General features: G+C 33.7%; 1 protein-coding gene across 1 annotated transcript in view; it reads right to left on the bottom strand.

Moving 5' to 3' along the window:
• Positions 1 to 24,547, bottom strand: part of Csmd3 (CUB and Sushi multiple domains 3) — a 916,841-nt gene that overhangs the window by 336,106 nt on the left and 556,188 nt on the right. Inside the window, exons 14-16 of the mRNA XM_057791849.1 lie at positions 19,710 to 19,892; positions 17,189 to 17,515; positions 14,025 to 14,219 (exon numbers count right to left, since the gene is read on the bottom strand). Coding sequence (XP_057647832.1) covers positions 14,025 to 14,219; positions 17,189 to 17,515; positions 19,710 to 19,892 — 705 coding nt within the window. The remainder of the gene's footprint in view (positions 1 to 14,024; positions 14,220 to 17,188; positions 17,516 to 19,709; positions 19,893 to 24,547) is intronic.

Genomic DNA, 24,547 nt, shown 5'->3' on the forward strand with positions numbered 1-24,547 from the left:
CTAAGCTGCTTAGCAAGACCTTGTAACAAACCAAAAAAGCCAAACAAACTAAACAAACTATTTTCACTTTGTGTTTATGTTTTTCTTTGCTGATTTTTCCTCTCTGTTTTATTTTTATTCTAAACATACTATTTTTGGATACTAATTTTATTCCTGTTATTCTTAAATAACTTGTACAAAACCTTAGAAAATAATTCTCTATAAAACACACAGTTGAGCAGAGTTTTTATTGGTTTGATATTCATTTTTGTTGTTATGAGACACAGTTTGTTGTGTCTCATGTGAGCTTCAACTATGTAATCCTCCAGTCTCAGCCACTCTAGTTCTTGATTACAGACATATGACGTAGCATCTGGCTTAAATAAAGTAATTTTATGTGAAATTATTAAACATGCTATTTGTATGAGACTGTTCATTAATAAACCAAATACCATTTATTAACTGAATCCAATGTTGCTTCCTAATAGCTTTCTAAGAAGACCATTGTCATGAGGATTACTTGCTCTTCCAATTGAATGACATACAATTTAATTATTTCATGTAGGGTTGTTAAATATTTCAAATATTAATCTATGTTCACAATAGTCATTTAAATTTACATAATTGAAAAGACAGCAATGAGTATTTCACTTAGAGAAGGATCAGGAAATGTGAAGCACATTTGTCAGAAACCGCTATTATGTCATCAACTCAAGTTGTTCTCTGAAAGCATTGATGCATTCATTCATTAAATGAAGTCATTAGTCATAAAATTAACAGCTGAGAAAGGGGCCAAAAAGTTGTCAAAAGTAAAGCATCAAGAGCCACTTTGTCTGACCCCTCCATCCAAAGAGTGAGGGAGAGAAATGGGTGGGTTTCTTTAAAAAATGTAACTGAAAGATGTCTCTGCATCTTCTGAAAGGTCATTCCTAGTGGAGCCCTTACTCAATGATCGTCAGTCATTCTGTAACACTCATCACATACACTGAAGGAGAGTCTCTCCAAAATAATCATTCCAAAGGCCCGAGAATAGACAGACACTGTAGAAGATCTGAAGTCAAAGAAGAGAGAGGTTTGCTGTGCTAGGACAATCAGAACAAGTCTCTTGAATTGAGGGGTTGTCCAGCAAAAGCCAGGACAGAGAAACTGCAGGACAGCAACAACAAAGAACCCTGAGTGCTCAAAACACACAAAGGGAAGACATAAGTGAGATTGGAATATGGAAGAGGACAAGGAGAACAATCGCAGAAAGCAGTGCAGGTTTGCAAACAGTCGACAATGTGGCAGAAGCGAAATGCGTTTCCAAACCAGCACCTGGTAATAATGATAAAGTTTATAAGATGGATAGCATTTATGAAAAGCTCACTGCAACATGAGCGATAATACAAAAGAAAAGCCATTAGTTGTCTAAGCATTATGGTTTGATATAGCATTCATATAAAAAATAGTATATTGTGTGATAATTCTCTTTCAGGTAGCACTCAATTTAATTACTGTTGAAAAATATCATTTGACTTACCCTAAGTAACAGCAATGAAATAACATATTTTACATACTTATTATTTCCTGCAAATGCTCAAAAATTAATAGACATTGTTGATACTTAAGAAATACATATATATTTTGTACCTAAATACAGAATTTAATGAAAGAAACTATCTCTGATTGAAAAAAGAAATTTAAGACTATTTATCAGGAAAGAACCTAAAAGCATAAGGAGCTATTTTTAAAAGCCCACTTAGTAACTCCTCTATTCATTCATTCATTCAATCAATCAATCAATCAATCAATCATACTGTTTATGCAACATACTAATAACTTTTAAATTTGTTTCTATTTTCCAGGGGTATGCAAAGACCAGGGAAAGTGACACATTATCAATACCAGCTTTTTTGATATGGGGACCAGTGATGACAGAAACCAGAGTATTGCATGTCTATAGCTAAGTTGGCTACACAGCAAGGCAGAGTGCGGTGTTGGTAACAAACAAAGGGGAAAGGAAGGACCAAATGAAAATAAAAGAGAAAAATAAAGCAGAAGAGCTAGTTGAGTTGCTGATACTGTGCATGGTTAGCAAGCAGGAAAACCTGCATTGAATTCCTAGCACTGCACTGTCTGGTTGTAATGATGTTATTCTATAATCCCAGCATGTGGACGGTAGAGACAGAACAACAAGAAATGTAAGGTCACCTTTAGCTACATAGACAGTTTAAGGCTTGTTTGGGATACATGAGACCCTGACTCAGAGAGACAGGTTGAGGGGTCATTGCTATTTTCAACAATTTTAGCTATAACTATTATAAATAATTTACATATTATCAATCAAAGATTTGACAGGAGGTATTCTGACTGCACAGAACTTTAAAAGTTGTTAAGGTAGTTAATATTTCTTTCTCACAAAGATGTCATGGATCTGATTTTTATTTTGGAAAAGAAAAAGAAAACAATAAAGATAATTAAGTTTTATGAAAAAGATATGCTCACAGAGATATGTAGAGAACACAAAGGATTTGGAGATGATATTTAATTTGATCTTTTAAGGAGGATAAGATTTCTGGAAAGAAGAGATGAAGGATCCTGTACATCTGTACATGAAGTTAACAGTGTGACGGCATGTAGGATTGAATCAGGAAAAACAACTGAAAAAATTGTAGACCTAGGTTGAGGTTTCTATTTGATGGCTCATGCATGTACAATACATTTGTGAGATCAGAAAGGATACTTTTCAAAAAAAGTTAAGAAAGACTTAATCAGAGGTTAAGAGCATTGTCTGCTCTTCCAAAGGTCCTGAGTTCAATTACCAGCAACCACATGGTGGCTCACAGCCATCTGTAATGGGGCCTGGTGCCCTCTTCTGGCCTGCAGGCATACACACAGACAGAATATTGTATACATAATAAATTAATTAATTTTTTAAAAAAAGAAAGATTTAATCAGTATCTGACCTGAGGCTATTATTCCAGGGAAAAGCTAAATTATGTACTTAGAATGTAAAGTCAAAAATATTTCTTGGTGGCCCAATGTGACATAAAAAATGTAAAAGATCAAAATATGTTCTTTACATCATTGTCATATAAAACAGAATGGATGGTGATTTCATTTAAAGCAATGGAGAATTCAAAGCACATGGAGTTATACATAAAAGTCAATACCATTTAGTGCTAAACTTGGAGAGCATGGTGGTTAGTTTTATATCATTTCAATTAGTGATTGATTGGGCGGGCACAGCCCACTGTGGATAGTGCTACTCTTTTAGTGGTGTTTTGGGTTCTATAAGGAAGCAAGCTGAGAATGCCACGAGGAGAAAGCCAGTAGGTAGCACCCCTCCATGACCTTTGCATCTACCCTGCATCCAAGTTCCTGCCAAACAAGTCTTTCCCTCCAGCTATACAGCAATGGTAACTCTAATCAGGACAGAGTATGTGAAAAAAAATGTATTTATTGGAGCTCTTTTCATAGGCATCATTATCATAGGCTATGTTAAAGCTTTAATGTGGATATTCTTTATATCCACATAAAGGTGAATATTGAGGAAAATAGAGTGGTAGAGTATGTAGTCCTTTGTTAAATGTTTTTTTTTTATGTAAAGTTAAATATTAATCAATAGCCATTATATCACCAAATGTACGATGGACTTTTTGTTTGGATCTTTGTTGATCCTAAGCATGTAACTCAAGAAGCTAGTAATAGTCAAAATAATTCTTAGGTTTTAAAAAGCTACAGCTTCAGTCTGAGGAAGTATTAGAGACAGCCCCATGGCCCACCTCCTGTGACTTGCAACATTTACTTTACAAACCATAAATTACTCTCTCTCCCTTTGAGATACAAATCTCCCCACAGTTAATCAGACTCTCACAATTTTCACAGCCCAAGAATTATGCCTCTCATCTTGAACATCATCAACAGCCCTTTGCCTAATCTCAGTGGGAGGGTAGGAAATCACTTCATTAAGTTCCGCTGAGGGTACATAAATGAGCTAATCACACTGGGCATCTTCCTGTTTACCTTCCCCAGCACTTTTCTACAAGTTCACACCAGTGCTTAAGAATCTTTCTAAGCAGTTAACTTCCATCTCCCCTCTTTACCATGGTGATCCGGAATAGCCTGACAAAACGAAGTTATAGACTATTTACTTAGAAAAGTAAATTTTGTGTCTCTCTTTTCTAGATTTAAATTTTGAAAAATTTCATACAGTATCTGATGCAATAAGACTCATGAGCCCAGGTAATTGTGGAGATTACACCTAAACAAAATCCTTAAGTTACGAGTTAGGAATCACTTCTATATTAAATTTATAGAATTAATTTACTAAGAAAAATATTTATTTAAGTAATGCTTACTAACTTTAGCTTTAGTGGAGCAGAAGGTTGATGGAAAGCAAGGCTAGATCATTCTGTTCAAAGGTTTTTAATATAAGTTGATACTTCTAAACACCAGGCTAACAATTTTATTGCAGTCATTTTGATAAATGAGTTTGTGTCTGCTAAATTTCATAAATTATTATCTGCTATAAGTTTTTTAAGAGAAAAATCTGTAATGATGTATCTGCCCTCCATAGACATACAAAATTTAAAGGTTCATTTTATTACTTTTGTGTGTGTGCATGTGTGTTTGTGTGAGTGAATAGCATGTGTAAGTGGGAGCCTGCGGAGACCAGAAGACAGGATCTAGTTAGTTCAATAGGCATTTGTGAGCTGCCTGATACATGTGTTCTTATCTGTAGTTAGATTCCCTGATAGAGCATCAATTGCTATTAATCAATGATTTGTCTCTCAGGTTTTGAGAGAATTTATCCAAGGCAGGTTGATGTAGTCAACATGATATTTAATAAATACATGTTTGAGCTCAGGGGGAGATTCTAGATACACAAGAGAATAAGGAAATGCTCCAGAGAAGGGATAGAAAATTTTCTGATGTGGTGGGTGGGGGGCTGGGGAGTTACCAAAGGAAGGTTTAAAACATATGCAGAGGAGAGAGATTGGTGGTGAAAAATACTACCGTGAGAGGAGAAAATATAATGACAGTTGTGCTTTCTAGCTCAAGAGAAGCAAAAGTTCATATAAATGTGTGGAGTATTTTTTTTGAAGATATGTTGTGTAATATTATTTTAAGATGTGTCATGTTCATTTATGCCTTGGAATGTTTGATTAATGATGCAAAGATGTGTTGCATTCATTTATGTTGCATTTGTTTGACTTTGTGAAAGCTGTGTTACTTTGCCTGTCTTAAACACCTATGGGTCTAATAAAGAGCTGAATGGCCAGTAGCTAGGCAGAAAGAGAGAATAAATAGAAGAAAAGCGAGCAGCAATAAAAAGGATAGGAGGATGCTAGGGGCCAGGTGAGAAAAACGAGGAAGACCGAGGTAATTTCTACAATTTAATTTTTATAACACATAAAATCTGTTATAAATAATTTGCATTCAAACATTGGTTCTTTTCTTTATTTTTACTACAGTGGAACACACTCAAAATACACAATATACTTTAAGACCTACATGACTTGATTTTTTTCAGATAGAATTCAGATAAAATTCTCTTCAATAAGAGTTGTTAGGAAGTTAGAAGGCTCACAAAGGGTGATGTCAGTGTCTAGGTCATACTTGATACTTACAAATGGAGCCGTAAAGCTGAGTTCTGATTGTAAGTTTAACAATGATGCATTTAAAACAAACAAAAAAAAATAATAAAGTTATTACCAGCATTTGGTGAGAGAAGATGACCCTTCTGTGGAGAGGTGCCTGATAAACTCAACACCTCACATCATCATACAACAATGCCTCCATTTTTTTGCCTTTCCTTAATTTGCTTTATATTTGGAGTTGTGGTAAATGATCATTAGATGTATCAATCATATACACATTGGATGATGATTCAATAAAATTAAAGAGCATTTGCATTTAAACTCTCATTAAAAAGATGAAGCTTTATTCTCAAAAATAGAAGAGTTTGAGTATCCCTGAAACTTGAATATTAATTCCACTTCTCTTTCAATTGTCAAGTTTCTTCTATTCCTTTTTCAAACCTAGGCTAGGAAAAATTAGGAGATAAACTCTGCAGATTGCTATTATTTGTTTCCTTATGTTAGTCCTACAAATGAAACTCACTATAATATAAACATATGGATAAAAAGGGATTTTTCCTTTGAGATAAATGTGTTAATGTATGAACAGACATTGTATTAGAATTACAAATCAGTTCTGATATATGCATAGAGTTGTTGCTCTAATTGTTTCTTCAAAAGAACTCTCTACACAGAGAGCATCATGCCCGCACACAAGGGCTTCCTTTCCTCTTTGGCTGCTTAAAATTCAGGAGAAAACACCTTATCTTCAATGAGGAAGTTCATCAGGCATGCAAGCCCCACCATGTCCCCAAACCGGTCTCTAGGGACTCAGTTCCATCCTATTCATTCTAAAAATTTTCTCAGATATCTCACTAGGGAGTAGAAGGGAACATAAGCCAGAGTAATTCAGGGAGATCTATTCTGCTCACAAGGCAGTTTTTGCTTGAGTAAGCATTTTATGGAGCATTGTAAAATCATTAGAGCAAAAGAGAAAGCATGATTTCAGTCTCACTTTTTTTTTTTTTCCTGACTTCTACTTCAAATATGCACGGTCAAATTGCCCTCTTGATAAAAACAAATATGTTGGGAATATCCTCTAACTTTATAACTACTTTAAATATTTTTAAAATTTTATTCTCAAACTCTTTGATTTCTTGTATTCATTCATCTAAGTAGTGGTGATAACTGTATTGTGGGAAAGCCCTCACATGCTGATTCTCAGTCTCGCTCTTGAAATAGAGAATGGGCAGCCTCTTGCACATTTTTTTTTTAACTTTCTAGTTTTCCTTTGTGGGAAGAGTAAAGGCTGGTAAGTAAGAGATCATGCTCCAGTAGTGGTGCTAGCGTGTATTAAAAATGCTGTTGTCACAGTAAAAGAATTAATGAGTCTTTTGTTAAATGAGAATTAGGAGAAAGGTCTTTCAATACTTGATAATCCAATAAAGTAAACTCTACCATTTCTAGTTACTACTTTGCTCCCAGATCTTCTAATAAATCTGTGATCTCTTTTTATATGTCATTTATTAAGAAGTCAATAGCAGGTGCCTGCATTGGTACTTGGTTAATGCAGAACACTTACATCTTTAATTGTCAAACTGTTGGAACTACAGGGCTCTGACTGTCTCTTGCTTGCCAGCTATTTAAAATTTTCTTTTACACTATTCATTATCCATGAAAGACATAGCTATCTGTAAGTCAGTGAATAAGCAGACATGTGCTTGGCAACTGCTGTCTTTATTTCACACATGGATCTAAGTTTTCCGTGAGCAAGTCTCCTGAAGTGCTTGCATTCAGGTGAGATTGCAGATGAAGTTATTATTACCTACTCTACTACACAGGAATGAATGAAAACATCAATACTCCATGAACCTAACAGTTACAAAAAGAAAAAAAAAAGAGATACATCAGTTTTTCTTAAGTTCTTATCTTCAGCTTAAATGGGTTGAGAATGAAGTGCCCAAACTTGTTACTGATAGAGAATGAAATCCTCTTTATCTTTATAAAAGCTCGGTCATTATTTTATGCCTAATCATATTCAAGAGCAGGATCACATAACCAGAAAGGCCAATATTTCATTTTTATTTTTACAGGGAACTTTCTTTAGATTAGAGAGGGCACAACTGACTACCTTATAATTGGTAGAGGCTATTAACATTGTGGAGGAAAATACATATATACGGGAAATACAGACCAAAACATAGTATGAGGAAATAAATAGGTTCAGATAAAATGAGAAATAATACTTTTATGCTGATATCTCTGAATTCTGCTTGCAACATACTTCTGTTTTCCTAAAAAAAGTCTCATGCAACATATTGATGTTTGTAATTTAAATTTAGAGGTAGATTATTTCTCACCAATTATATGCCTTTAATATGATTTCTGAGTTTTTTTTTAGATCATATTAGACAATTGAGCCATTTAACAGCTAAATTGTTAGGAAAGTTATAGAGAGATATGTCATAAAAAAACAATAAAAAGACATGTACAGTCCAACAGACATTGTAGAAGAAATCATGAAATAAAAACTGCATTTTGTGGAGATGATTTAGAAATATGGAAGGAAATGGTATATTATTAAATTTACATTAATATAAAAATGTTAATCTCAAAATGTTTCATTTGTATAAAATTTAATATATTAATCATATTTAACATTAATTTTGTTATGCTGTGTTATATTTCCATTCTTTTTTAAGGTATTGTGTTTCTGCAGGGCAATTAAAAATATAATCTATAATTAAAATACATATTAATAGTCATCTATAATAGTCAAACTTAATGTTAGGTTTTCAAGATATATTTCAGATAGATAGGTAATCCTCTTTAAGCACTTATGAGCTTTAAGAAATATGGCATTTAAAATAATTTAATTACTTAGACTTTTCATGATAGTGAGGTGCATCTGCTCCTGGCTGCACCAAAGTATTCCATAAAACATTATGGGCATCAAGGAAACTCCATATGGAGTTTATTCTATTTATGACAAATGTTTGTACTATTGGAACAAAAAAAAACTGTACTTGCCATAATTGCTGACAGTTACTAGACCAATAAAATGCAAGAAAGGCAACTGCCAAACTTTGAAAAGACAAAGTAGGACAGTCCTTCAAAATTTCCTGCTTCTGAAAAAGGTTTGTCAGATATCCTAGGCCTGTAGACCAAGGATGAATTCCCCAGTGTTTCAGAGGAAATTTGGATGATTGCCCAGGCAGCCAGTTGCTTCTATAATTTCTCAAAATTTATGGGAATTTCTTACGTGCACTTCCTGCTTACTCAGATGATATTATTTCCTTCTTAGGTCTTTGATGGAGTTAAGGACTAGATAATTATAGTTATAGTTTTCTTAATTATGATAAAAGATAAATTAAATATAAAACTTTAAATTCACCAAAATTGGATAGATGAATAAATATTTCCCTTAATTTTGTCAAATACAAATAAATTGGATATTTTAACTATAATTCTTACTTGATAACTATTCTGTTGTGTACAATTTTACTATGTTAAGGAATGAAACTTCCCTTTTTGCTTAGACAGAAAGGGGAATTGTTTTGGGATAATTCTTCTGCATGCTATGAATATATATTGCTCCCATTGGTTAGTAACAAAGTACATTCAGCCTATAGCAAGACAGAACAAGGCTATACAGGAAGGTCAAACTAAAAATACAGAGAGAGAAAGGGTGGATTAAGGAAATTGCAAGTTGGCTGGTTTCGGAACAAGATGTCCTGAAGAATAGGTAGAGACATGAAGCCTTTGGTAAAATGTAAGTTACTAAAAAGGGGTTAATTGAAGTTGTAAGAGCTAATTATTAATAAGTCTGGCTACATGCCAAACATTTCATAATTAATATGAGCTTTTATATGATTATTTGAGACCAGGTGATCAACAAAATTAGGACTCCATCTGTTGACATATGGCACCCAATGTGGAAGATGTGTCTCCACATAAAGCCTGGAAAAATCTTTTAAAAAGGAGTTCTAACCATACGAAAATAAACTTATGCAGGCTGTGGTACAGAACCAAGTTCCCTGGCCATGGCAAGTTGAGTTGCAACATGACAGAATCTCTCTCTCTCTCTCTCTCTCTCTCTCTCTCTCTCTCTCTCTCTCTCTCTCTCTCTCTCTCCTCTCCTCTCCTCTCCTCTCCTCTCCTCTCCTCTCCTCTCCTCTTTCTTTCTCTTGGGCTTCAGTATAAATTGACTTCTAACAACCACTGACTATGGGCTTAATACCACTAATGCACACCTCTTGGCAGATTTAGGGATTTTGCTCTTATAGAAAAAATGGTTAGAGATGCACAGTAAGGACAGATTCAGACTAAAAAGGGTCTTAAAAATGTAATAATAAAAATATAATAAACCACATAAAAATAAAAATATTCCAAGTCTAGATTATATATATTTCATTTTTTCTTTGACATATATAGTACTGTATGAGAACAAAGATTGAGTAATGATGATAAGGTCATATAAGGTATAGACAATAAACAAAAATGTCTTCATAGAAAATGAGAGCGATATCATTTGATCCAACAAGATGGCTATGATAAAGGAGTTTCCCACAGTTCATGACGGAAATATCACTGTTAAGCAAACTATTTCTCGGAATTTTCCTTCTATATAGCAGCACTGATCAAAAGAAATGACATCAGCAGCTACATCATTTGGTGTTCTACTAAATAAAGTTTCCAGGATTTGGAGGTTAAGGGAAGTTCCAAGTATGTTGCTTGCCACAGTGGAGGAAAGTCATTGTTCATTACATTCCAAAGAGAATTGATATAAAGTAACCTTCTTTATTTGAATGAAGAAACCTAAATTTACACACTCAGATGAAGAAGTAAGTATAATTGAAATGCGACTATAGTTCACAAGCCTAGAGAAGCCAAATCATAAGGAGAACCCAAAGAAAATCATATATAGATTCTTATGGAAGTTGGAAGCAGACAAGATCGCCGAACAAAAGTTGGGAGCATGGGGGTGGGGTGGGGTAAAAGAAAGGGAAAAGGGGAGAGAGAAGGGAGAAAGGAAGGATTGGGGAGAGCTTGGGGGAGTGGGAGGGTTGAGATGGAGGAAGGGCGGATATAGGAGCAGGAAAGAAGATATCTTCATTAAGGGAGCCATTTTAGAATTGGCAAGAGACTTGGCTCTAGAGGGGATCCCAGGTGTCCACGGGGATGTCCCCTGCTAGGTTCTTTGGACAGCTGAGCAGAGGGAGCCTGAAATGGCCCTATCCTACAACCACACTGATGAATATCTTGCATATCACCATAGAACGTTGGTCCGGCGATGGATGGAGATAGAGACAGAGACCCACATCAGAGCACTGGACTGAGTTCCCAAGGTCCAGTTGAAGAGCAGAAGGAGTGAGAAGATGAGCAAGGAAGTCAGGACCGCAAGGGGTTGGTCCACCCACTGTGACTGTGTGCCTGATCTAATGGGAGCTCACCAAATCCAGCTGGACTGGGACTGAACGAGCATGTGATCAAACCGGACTCTCTGAATATGGCTGACGATGGGGGCTGACTGAGAAGCCATTGATAATGGCACTGGGACTTGTTTCTACTGCATGTACTGGCTTTTTGGGACCCTAGTCTATCCTAGGCCTGGATGGAGAGGGGAGGGCCTTGGACTTCCCATAGGGCAAGGTACCCTGCCCTCTCTTAAGACTGGAGGGGAAAGGAAGAAGGGTAGTGAGGGAATGGGAGGGGAATGGGAGGAGGGGAGGAAGCGTAAAGTTTTGAATGGAAAAATAAAGAAAATGGTTCTATCAAATTATGGGCCATATAAAGATCAGAAAAAGAAAAAATTATTTCTTCCACAGGAACATTGCATCCATATACCATTTCCCAACTAAACAAGATTGCCAAGTTGGGAAATGGTTTGGGGTGGGATAAGAGTGCTTTATTTTTTTTTCTTAAGCAAAATATATATTCTTAGGCTTTTTAAAAATCATAATTGTATAGAATTTTGGAAATTAAACCCAGGGACAGGAAAATCATTATAGATCTTAATTAGAAACTAAGAAATCACCTCCTGTCTCCAAAGCTAGGTAGGATTTGCTAGCAATGAGCTTGTTTGAATAGGAAACCAACTTCAAATATAACCTAAGATACGGGCAATCTTGCAAGGGCAACAGGAATATTGCTCCTGGTGAATGTTGATCCTGCCTTTTTTGGCTTCAGCTTTAACACGTGGATGTTCCCACTGTTGTTTTGAAAACACCATCAGGAGGGATAGCTACAGACTTGTTTTATTCAAGGAGAAAAAAAAGTCTCCTTCAAGAAATTCATAAAACATCTCCTTGAGATATTGGAAGAGCTTAATGGCCTGTGCCAAATTAGAGTTCAGCACACTGTGCCTGACTTTAAAAAAAATAAATAGCATCCATTTTTCACAGGTAGTGGAAAATTGCCTTCTAGAATTAGCAGTGATTCACAAAATTATTTGTTGTTATGAATTCATTAGTCTTAGCTCCCCATGTAGTTAGGCGTCAGTCAACTTTAAAATCATTGCCCTAGTTAGACGAATAAGGCAATGGAATTCAGCAGTTTTCAGGAAGTGTTTTGTTTCTACCCACTGAGACTCGAAAACGACAGCCAGAGAAATGATGAAACCAGCTCGTCCCATGTCACTGCTAACTGAAATATGTGCTCACTACGCCAAAGGATAATTGTGATCCCACTTAGCACTGCTTTCGGTACCGGCCTTTCTTTGCAAACCTCTGTCCTTCATCTTATCATGTTCCCTGTCCTGTATTTCTGACACAGGGAACTGGTGCTATTCCTTTCTTTTTCCTGAAACCAACTTTCTTCCTATTTCTATTTTTCCTTCACACATCTACATGACACTTCCTGACTGGCTTTCCCAAGTCAGAGTCAGGAACCAAGAAAAGGAAGGAATAGGGGCCAGTTAATAGCAATGTATGACATAAAGATAGAAGATTGCTTTATTTCTTCTTATTATACATTTTATTGCAAAGCTCCATTAATTTGAAAGAGAGGTATTACAATCCTAGTTCTCAGAAGAGTAGCCCATTACAAATAAATAAGGATGGAAGTTTCAAATCATATTCTAAAGTCATCTGTGTCAGCATTCTGACACCAAGATGAACAGTGATGAAAGGAGAAAGGAAGGAGAGTCTAACAAAAGGACCCACTAGGGAAGCATAATAACATGAACTGAAGTTCCTTCATTATGGTACAGGCACTGCAAAAGTGTTGAAGCTGATGAAAGTTGTAATTTATAGGTAATGATTGTACTTTTCTACTTAAAATATATATTAGGTATTCTCAGATCAGCAGATACAAATGAGAAACAAAAGAATTATATTCAGTTGGAGCACATATAAGAGAGGAGGCAAAAGTTAGAAACTATTTTAAAGATGTGCCCAAAGCTCTGGATTTTATATGCATGTGCTTATGTGTGTTTGTGTGCCTGTGTGTGCATACATGTATGTATTTAGAAATTAATACATCTAATTTATCATACAATATGTGATATATATTTATATATCAATATTAATTATATAAAAATTAATTTAAAATATATTAACACATGTTCAGACATATATTAATATGTATTAAAATCATAAATATTAATATGTATTACATTTTATTACATTATGTTATAATTATTATATCACAATATAAAATTATAAATGTTAATATATAATTACAAATATTAGTATATTTAATATATAACAGAGCTATCAACTATAAGCATGTATATTATATATAAGTATATATTTAGAGTATTTCATAGTTCTAGTTCATCTACATTATTTTACTTATTAAATATATGTTTTTAGAAAGTTGCTTGTAAACAAGAAATTATAATTTTAATATATTTATTTTCATTGAAAAAATTATAATAAAGCCTACAACTCTAAACACACACTTCTGTAGATTCTACATTAATATCTTATATATATGCTTGAATAAATTATATATATACATATAGTATTTCAATGTGTGTACATATAAGTGTAAACTGTACTAATGTTTTTGACTATGTCTTACTGAAAAATTTGAATAACCAGTTAGCTATAGATAAATTTTAAAATATGAATGTTTTAACAAAAAGTTACTTTCCATTATTTTAGTCAATTTTTGAAAAAAAATAACTATAAATAATATTAAACAACAAGAAAATGTGATGGAAAGTATAATTAATAGCTATGATCCTATATAATTTGCTAAGTATAATGGCAACGGCCACAAAGATGTTTATAGATTCTACCAGGCTTACTATTTATTAATATTTATAATTAGGAAGACACAAAATTGGTTTCTTAAGTGATTCTAAAAAAATATTTCTCACCAAAAGTGTAATTCAATCACAACCATGCATACTATGTAGCTTAAGTCATACACTGAAATGACAACGATAACAGTTCTCATGGTATAGCACACTTTTTGCTGTGGGCTGCAGAATGTATGGTGGTTGGGGTTCTTCTTGCCTCTCACCAATGTGCTTACCTCCACATCTTGGAATTGGTCCACTCCACATTACTTTTCCATCCATGAGAATACATGTTATTGTTTCTGTTCCCTGGGTTTTAATGAACCCTTCTTCACAAATAACAGAAATGGAACTTCCTAATTGAAAGTTGTCTCCAAAGCGACGGGCATTGATGGGTATTCCTGGATCAGGGCACTCATTATGGCCAAAAGCTTAACAATGAGAGAAAACATGAGCAGTGTTAAAAAGGTATTTCCACATGAGTGTAAAATAATATGTAATAGCTGTGACTGTTTCAACACGGAATTTATACACTAAGACTTAAAAATTAAATGTTTAACTCTATCCATCTATCTATCTATCATCTATCTATCTATATCTATCTATCTATCTATCTATCTATCTATCTATCTATCTATCATCTATCTATCTATCTATCTATCTACCTATCTATCTATCATCTACCTATCTATCTCTATCTATATCTTTTTTGGTTTTTCAAAGACAGGGGTTCTTTGCGGCTTTGGAGCCTGCCTTGGAACTCACTCTGTAGACCAGGCTGGCCTCAAACTCACAGAAATCTGCCTGCCTCTGCTTCCTGGGTTAATGGCATGTGCCACCACCACCACCTGACATTTTTGTTCATTTGAGCTGATCATTAGGATAAATCAATACAGTAATCCCTATTACAACTTGTTCAGATTCCAGTGAACATGAATCCTAACACGTTTATGCTATCCCCCTTTAAAGTTCCATAACTCATCTGCCAGGATTGGAAAAAGGTTTTATTGGGAAGATTAAGACAAGGTTTCAATTTAGTCAAAAAAAAAAAAAAAAAAAGGCAATTATTTTACAGCTTCCTATGACTATACGACCTTTTCTCTTTCTATTGTCTCAGAAAAGAAACGTAACTCTCAAGTCCTAGGCACAGATATTATCTCATTAGATAGGCCTGGTGAGGAAAATATCACCATGAAGAGAAGTGTCGGGTTTGATAAAGTCATATAGCTTATCTCTAGTCATAGAAATAAGAGTTTATAGGACTACAATGTATCCTCATTTTGACATGTAAAATGTCCTCAAAACCTTTTGTATCTTTGGTCATCTTTTTCATGTCTCATGATCTTTTTCATGTCTCTGTATTTTTATCTTGTTTCTTTTAGAATGTCTTTTTAGCAAAAAGGAAAACTATATATAGTGACATGTTTGTTTTAAAAAATAATAGATTATTTGAAGTTACCCAAACTTTTCTGTGTATTAATATATAGAACCATATATATGTATAATCAAATTTTATTTTACTTTAATGGAAGTAGAAGAATATTTCTGTGCAGACAAAGCATCTTGGTTTATAAGCATAAGGCATTTTAATGAAGCTTTTATAATTTGATATTATAATTGTTCTGCTTGAATGCAGATAATTGTTTTAAGTTTTCTTCCTTGTCACCATTTGAATTTTTTTCCAAATTTGCATTCTTTTATATTTCTAGCCTAAATATACAAAAGAAATTAAAGTTCTATAATACATAAATATATTATAGGTACATATTTGAATTTGAATTATAGGTACATTTATTTGAATGACTATTTTATCTTGTAACCTAAAAATACTTAACTCCTAAAGAACCAATTATTTAAAAAAATGATAAAAATATATTTCAAGTTTCATCTTTTTGTCTTGCTGCTCTAATGTGCAACATCCAAGTTGATTTGTTCAGAAGAAAATGAGTTGAAGTAAGAAATATTAAATATATGAATTTATGTATAAAAATAAGTTACTATAAAAATTGAATAGATTTAATATCTGAAAACACCACAGGCATTGATTAAAAGTATCATGCAATTAATATAAACTAAAAACTATAATTAAATATATGTATACTTGTGTTCACCTTTATACATAGATATGTTTGAAGAATTTTCAGGAAAATATTTCACTTTAGGCAATGTTTATGACACATATCACTGTAACTGAATAAAAATGATGTAGTTATGCCTTGCAAACCGAGTGATGCTGTGCACAGCTTCAACCCCTCTGAAAGGACATTAGCTGTACTTCATTTTTCATTGATAAGACTCAGGGTCACTTGGATGAGGGTGGGAAGAAGGGAGATATTTTTTCTAAAGGTGGTGCTGATATTTGGAGACCAAATTCTATTGAGTATTTTTATATTAACACAGTGGGTTAGCCGCATCTAACACAGAGTGATTGATTCAAGATAAAGCACTAAACATTAGAGCGGTCTCGGCTGCTGGCAAAACATCCACGCAAGAAAATACTCGCATGTAAGTATTTGAAGCCAAGAAGCTTTCTCTTTTATGTGATTTAATCTTTTGCCACTATCATACAGAGTTTTAGATGAATAATGTTCATCTTATCGTTTAAAAATACAAACTGAATGTGGCTGAGATATATAAAATCTAATAAGAGAAAACATATCTTGAACCTAGGAAAATATAATAGACATGGAGACAGTGTTAAGTGATGTAGTTAGGAAACCTATGTTGTGGTTGTTAAGGCTTTGTTAGATTTAATACTGTCTGCTAATTTAATTCTCCATACTTTATTTAGATCTCTTATTTTTCCCATGTGCTTTTATATTTAAGGATGCATGAATTAGGTATAAAATCTAAAAATGTAATAGCAAAGAGAAGACTTGAAGTTGTACTGTCTGGCCTTATGGCTGACACTTTGAAACACTAAAGTATTTTTTCACAGAGTGAGCGGAAGGGCCTACCCAGGATTAATGATTCTTACTCTCCTATAGCACGAGGAGGTGCTCTTTGGAATTAGAATTATGTGCCGTCATTGATTGTTTTTTTATGAGTTCCCTATGAGCTCCTGAATATCATTTGCTTCCTAAAAACTTGATAAGTAGCAGCGAAATTTGGTTTAAACTGATGGTAAATTTTAATAGAACAACCTATCGGATCAGCTGATAGAGTAAAAACATTGAAATGAATTTTCTTAAAACGATACCTCTAAAAGAGAAACAAAACATAGGAATCAAAATGTAGTTGGTTATCAAGAAATACAAAAGCGATCATGGGCAAAACTCGATCAACAGCTTTCTCAGCTATCCTTATCTTTGAAACAAGAGGCTGGGTTCCTATGTTCACGCCTCAGTTCTCGACAAACATGCTACCGAGATAACGGGCAGACACACAGCAAAACCCTTACTATTGTAGGTGATATTGAAGCCACGTCCTGACATGGAGTGGTCAGCTTGAAATTCCAGTCTCAGGATGTGGCTGTTACTTGTAAGGTGAGAAGGCACCTCAGCCCCAGTAAAGGTTCCCAGAATGGGGGAATCTGGAGAGTCACCATCTTTAACAGCAAGGAAGTCAAACTGGGATTCCAGATCGAAGTCATTGAATGAAAGGTGGATGCGGCTCCCTGGGTCAGAGATTATGGTCCAGATGCAATTTAAATTATTTCCATAGCCTTCTGGATAATCAGGGGAAAGGACTGTGCCCATCGGTGCAGTGAAGTTAGACAGGCAAGGAACTGGCAAATATAAATAAATAAAATGATAAGTATACAAAGAGTAAATATCAGAAAGCAATATCTGAACATATGTTTTTGGTAGTCTGCAAATACAGCGATCAATAAACAACTGAGAACACAACAAATAATCTAAGTTATCCTATAATGAGAAAGAAAAAGCTACAATTTTTAATTTAAAATGTTTTTTTTTCTTTATTGAATAGTGAATTAAGGGTTCTGCACAAGGTTCACATTGTTAATGCTCACACCCAAACTTCATTTCACATATGAACAAAAACAGCTAGTACTTCTCATGAATGTAAGGCTATATGCTTGACTGTGCATAGATTCATAATTTAAATAAGAGCCACATGATATTTTGTTTGTTTTTGTGCTTTTAGACAGTGTTCACTCTGAGTTATCTAGTGTTGTATGGAGGGGTGCTTGGTGGTTTCCTGACTGCTCAGCCCCAAAATAACACAGAAATTATATTAATTAAATCACTGCTTGGCCTATTAGCTCTAGCTTCTTATTGGCTAACTCTTACATATAAATTTAACCCATCTCCATTAATCTGTATATTGCCACGTGGCAGTGGTCTACCGGGTAAAGTTCCAGCATCTGTCTCTGGTGGGGCTACATGGCTTTTCTTGACATCGCCTCCTTTCTCCTAGCATTCAGGTTAGTTTCCCCACTCTATCAGGCCAAACCAGTTTCTTTATTAACCAATGATATTCACAGCATACAGATGGGAATCCCACATCAATCTAGAACTGACTACCAGGTTGGAAAAATCCTTTCTGTTATTGCTGCTACTTCAATATTCCAAAAAGGGGACTTTGGGCAGATATGTTTAAGCTATTGGTGAAACAGTATTGCAAATAATATGTTTTTTGTGTGATTATTTTGAGGCTGAGCAGCCGGGAACAAACAAGTGGCCTCTCACAACAAGCAACTGCTTATAGTTCCTCAGTTAGGAGTGGGACCTTGTGAGTTTCTGCATTGTTCATGCTAGTATTTGGGCTAGATTGATCTTGGACAGGTTTAGTTTGTAACCACAGGTTCTGTGAATTCAAGAGTGTAACAGCCAAGCCCTGTCCTCAGGAGAGAACCTCACAGAACCCCTCCCTATTCTCTGGACCATCCATTCTTTCAACTTTATCTCTTGATATCTTAATTTGTTCCAATTTCTTGCCATTTCTATACCTGGAGCACATTGACTATTGTACTCTCTTCTCTTGTACTTTACTGAATCCTGAGACCTTTAATTATACAATTATTATAACAAAATGACAGCTAAATTAGAAAAAAAAACCCTATGCGGTTTCTTTTTTACTATAAAGCTTTTTCATTTGGGGCTGAGATTTGGCTCAAAAGCAAACTCTTTTCTACCACAGGCAAGGCCGGGGATTCTTTCTCTTGCACTGCACTTTTTCTTTTATTGTTGGCGTGATTTATCACATAGGTTTTCTATTATGAAACCAATATTATCTTTCTGAAGTACTTTTTGGAATAAAAGATAATTCATTAAAATATTTTAAATAACTCTAAGCTTCATGAAACATGAACACATTTTTAAGCAAAAAAGTAAACATTTTTTTTAAAAATAGTACTTTCTTATAATATAATGATGACTATTTACTTGAACATAAAAGTGTTTCAATAGATGATACTCATGTTTGTTTTAATTAAGCAAAAAATTGAGTGTGTTTTGAAAAGTATGTTTTTGTAAGCCTAGCATTTTATATAAAATAAACTGTAATGGATTTTGTGCTGTGAACTATGCCTTATTTTGAATGCTTCCATAAAAAAATAAGGAATTATAAATAGAATAGAGGCCTTGAATATTTTAAATAGTTTTGATTACAAATAAACATGCATTATTCTATGAAAGTAAACGGGCTAATTAAAATTAGCAATGATGTCTAATTTCCATAAGAAGTGTGTCTCACATATATATAGAGTAGAAGGCCAACTTGTTCCAACACATGGAATAAATATATTTGCAATTACCAAATAAACTATGTTAACTTTATTTAAATCTGTAATGAAATTTATAAATTGGTATAAGCACCATGTTAAAAATAGTATCACAAAGTACTACTCACTCAAAAATAATTACTTGGTTCCAGCTCTTTGCAATTAATTACAAAAGCAATTATATGCAAGGACTTGGTAACATATGCCATCCAGAAGTGAAACATTTGGTACTCACAGATACAGATGGGTATATTTGCAGACCATTGGTTATTCTCTTGACAAACAATGGATTTCTCTCCAATTAATTCAAACCCAAACTGGCATTCAAACCTTAAAACATCACGATTAGAAAACCCATCGCCTTCTCTAATTCCATATAAAGGTGTGCCAGGATCACCACAACTTTCTTTCTCAATTTCTGTAAAATACAAGAAATAATTTAAGTTTCGGGCATCATAGGTACATGATTCCTACACTACAATCATGCTCAACGTGCACTTTCAACGTAATGATACTTCAGAGTGGAAGGATGGGTTCATTTTTCAATCTTAGTTTTATTTCTGTTCTGCCACTCTTATGGATTGACTTGATGGTTTTCTTTGGGAGCCAAATGGTGCATTGCTTTCATTTACCCAGGTGGAGTCTGAAGATATTATAACTAATTAGGGCAGCAGAGGACAAGCACTTTAACAGAAGACCATGAGAACATTTAGATGTTTTGTGTGTCTTAAACATATAACCCACAAATATACCTACATATATTTCTTCCAAATACCCCAATTTTTCTTATTATTTGTATATTATGCTGAAAGTTATGATCAGAGAATGAAGATATATTATCTTCCTTTTTCTTTTCTGTAATTAATCAAAACCTATAATCAAGAATGATCTTTTAGGTAATTTTTTGTTGACTTAACTGTGCAATAACTACAAGAATAATCTGCTTGAAAGCAGGAACTCATTTACATTGTAATTTTCTCAGATACATTACTTGAAACCATGTTTATCAGAAAATTTAAATGAGGTTGGAAAAAAGAAATATCTCAAAATGAAATGCTAGCTTTTGAATCATATTCAAAGATATTCCAAACTGCAAATGTGAAGGTCTGATTGCTAACAGCAAATCACTGTGGTGGCTGTAATCACTAGAGGTTGCCATTAAACATAATAAACATTAATTTTTAAAAATTAATTCTCATTTTCATATGAATTCTAACTTATAAAAAATATATGTATAGATTTATATAAAAATATATGCACAACAAATGCCTTCTCTGATATCTTTCAAGAGCTACATACATAAAGTAATATTAAATCAGAATTAACTAAGATAATTACATCAAATTTTTATACTAAACACATGAACATCTTTTTAAAATAATTTGTTATACTTGGAGTAGACTGGTTTAGTTTCCCTAAGCCAGAAACAGGGAACCTGATGACTTCCTCCGGCCTCTACAGGCACAAGGAACATTTGTGGCATCACATATATACAATAAAACACTAACAACTATAAAATAATATATGCTTTTCTTAAAAAGTAGAAAGAAAATTTAAATATTTTAAATTTAATAAAGTATATCATCTCCTGCAATGCATCATTCACACATTCATTCATTCCTTATTATTCTTAAATCTACCAGCCGTTTATAAATGTTTTCCTTTCTTTTTCTCCTTGATTTTATGGATATAAAATATATAGCAGTAGTAACATTTGCACCTATGAATATATAAAAATATTTTGCACAAAATGTCTTGTTATCTATTGCTGCCATATACTTTGAGTTTCATTACGCTGTATCACTCAAAACTTTCTTTTAAACCAAACTCATCTAGAGTTGTTCTTGAAAACCTTACGTCCTCAGCATAATCCACAAGGGTTTATTCTTGCTCCAATCACTACAATCCACAGGAGATTTTTACATACTGTTTGACATATATCCAAATGTCATCATCATGTATTATTATTCTTCCTATTGGTATTCGTGTTTGATATCAAAGGAAGAAGTTAGTAATTTTACAACTCTTCTATTTGCAGCAGGAGAAAGTGGATCTCTGCATATCAAAAATTTGTGAAAACACTGAGTCTACTACAGCTTTGAGATATCAATCAAGAACTAATTTAATTAATTTAATTAACTTACATGAGAAGTTGTTTGTATATGGAACTGATTTTATTTTAATTTTAGGGCTGAAAATAGCAGCTTATCTATGTGAGAGAAATGATACTTCCAAGTTAGTAGTATAACAGAACTGTTACTGGGTTTTTACATATCATGATTATAAATATCTGTCAAAATTTTTTCTATTTCTTTCTGGGTGTGACAATACATCTCAGCAACTGGGAGGCAGAGGCCAAGTAAGATTAGCTGATGGTTTTCAGGGGCTACAGATTAAGTTTGAGATCAGTCTCAGCTACACATGGCACCTTCCACAAACTCAAAAAACCCTGAAAATCTTTCTGAATCTTAATATTATTTATTTGTAGTTACTAGCCTAGTTATTTTTTCAAACAGTTATAAAATCTTATGATTATATGAGCCTACTCAAAGGATTCACTTAACAAGCTTTGATAGTTTTGAAACAATTCTCTTGTTTCATACATGCTGTCCAAGCCACTGAAAGTTCATATGTCTCAGTGGCCTCCTTTATTCAGAAGATAGTATTTTCTTGAAGCCATCCAAAACCTCTGACTTCCACACTTGTTTTTACTTTTGCAAAATCATCATTGATCTTTGAGAAAGATGATCTTGCATATATGTTCCTGTTAGGTATGAGCATCTTGCAGTTCCTTATTCTCCACACCTTGGCCAGTTATTGTGTTAATCATGATTTGCTACAAATATCTCATATTAGGGTTGGGAGATGTACCGTTCTACGGGTAAAAGATTTTGTCATTAAGAAACAAAATAATACTCTGTCTGCTTAGTAATATAACAGTAATTGTTTCATACCAGGCTCTGGCCTCTCTAGCCATGAAATAGTCACCCAATAACTGCCAGGTTGCATTTCATTTTGTTCAGTGGCACTTACTTCCCAACCAAAAGAGGTAGCCCACTCCCATGATACTACTGTACTAACGTAGCTTGAAAGGTTACTAGCTAGGTCTAATCAACGTTTACTTTTCTCATCAGGTAGCATGAATAGCAATTTCTAGATGAAATTTTGTATGAAACCTACAGTTCTCTACAAGCTTGATTTTGCCGTGTTCTAAGATGCAACTATGTGATGTCTTCTATAATGGTGTCATGCCATCAAGTTTGGGACAGTCACAAATAACAATGGCAATAGCAAGCAATGTTTGGGCTTCTAGTTCTACTCTGTCTAAAAATTTCATGTGGTGTATTTATGTCAGAATAACATTGGATGAATCAATGACACACATTCAATTCAATTTTTATTTTATTGCATTCAAGTTTATTAATGATTATTATTTTTGTATGGTTATATTTATAAATTCTAAGATAAAGTTAGCAATGTTCAAAAATGAATGTATATGTTCGTGTATTTTTTTAAGGTCAGGATAAGTTTACTTCACGTAATTTAAAAGATTATTCTATTGCTCTTTGGAAATTTTATCATGACCAGTAGTATACAAAAGGTTGATGATACATTAATGAACAATGATTCTTTCTCTCTGGAAGTCACCATCCCCATTTATAAGCACACAACATCATATTATTTATAAATACACAACATAATACTATGATGAGAAAGGCTGACCAGGAAACAAGTGTAAAGAAATGCTTGTGATGAGGGATGGTGAGAAAGACATGCAAAACGTCACCACTCTTACACCTTTTCATGGAGATAGTTTTTTTGAGAAACGTAGTTCATTCTTCATCTGAAAATATTCCTAGAACTAACTCAAAGTTCCATGGGAACGGTCAATTGGACTACTGATAAGCTCTCAATGACATAGTCAACTCTCACTAAGATCCATTTCCAATACTTCCTTTATTACCATATTATATGTATATGAATCCCTTGAGAAACAAATCCATATTCAAACTATATAGAAACTGTAGTATCTCACATTGAAATCCTGAAGAACTATATATATTTGAAATCTATAATTATACCTCATGTGTAAAAGTAGTTCAAGTTTTAATAATAAATGTGATTCAGATTCTATAAGCCTTGATCTATTTATCTACCTATCTATCTGTCTATCTATCTATCTATCTATCTATCTATCTATCTATCTATCTATCTATCATCTGTCTGTCTATCTATCTATTTGTCATGATATATATATATACTGTACACATATTTGTTCATATATACGTGTATTTGTATATGTATATATTTATCTTTTTAATTTAGACACCTGTCTCCTTTCATGAAATGCATACAATGTTTTTGTCTTTAAAATTCAATGCCTATATGCATGTTTCAAAAAGTTATTAGGCACTGTGTATTCATTTATAAAATAACATTTTATAATATTTTATTGTCTATAAATGAAGGGTTAACAGGCAAAGGACATGAGGTCCTTTTCAATTAGCATTCAATTAGCACTCATGAAATGGCATAGTTTGCAAAGTTATATAGAACATTTATAGAAGTACACAGAACATATAAAGACATCATATAATGATCATATTCCAGTTATTTCTTTTGATTAATCTAAGCCTTTCAGTGGTTTTGTGGTTGAAGAATATGTTTGTTAAATACTTCTTTTAATTTATCTTTTATCCTATTATTTTTTTTCCTCTATGGTGAGGATGAAGACTAATTCACAAGGACACATTATTGCAAGCATATTGTGTTAGAGAACTTTCTGGGGAGAGGGATGTGGAACTTATCATGACTTAGGTATGGAGGTCTAAAAGAGAGTACCATATGGTACTTCTGTTCCCTGTTCTCTGCCTGTTCTCTAGGTATGGTCATGTCCTTTATAAAAGCCAGGGTTATATTAAACAGCCATCTCTATATAGTCGTACTCTGACAATCAGATGAGAGAAGTACAACACTTCGTGAGATTCCCTAAACTCTGAACATGCTTAACTAGTTTACTAGTTTCCCTTCAGTTGCTGTGATAAAACAATAACTAAATCAACTTGAGGATGA

Source organism: Chionomys nivalis, chromosome 17, assembly GCF_950005125.1.
Source record: "Chionomys nivalis chromosome 17, mChiNiv1.1, whole genome shotgun sequence".
Taxonomy (NCBI): Eukaryota; Metazoa; Chordata; class Mammalia; order Rodentia; family Cricetidae; genus Chionomys; species Chionomys nivalis.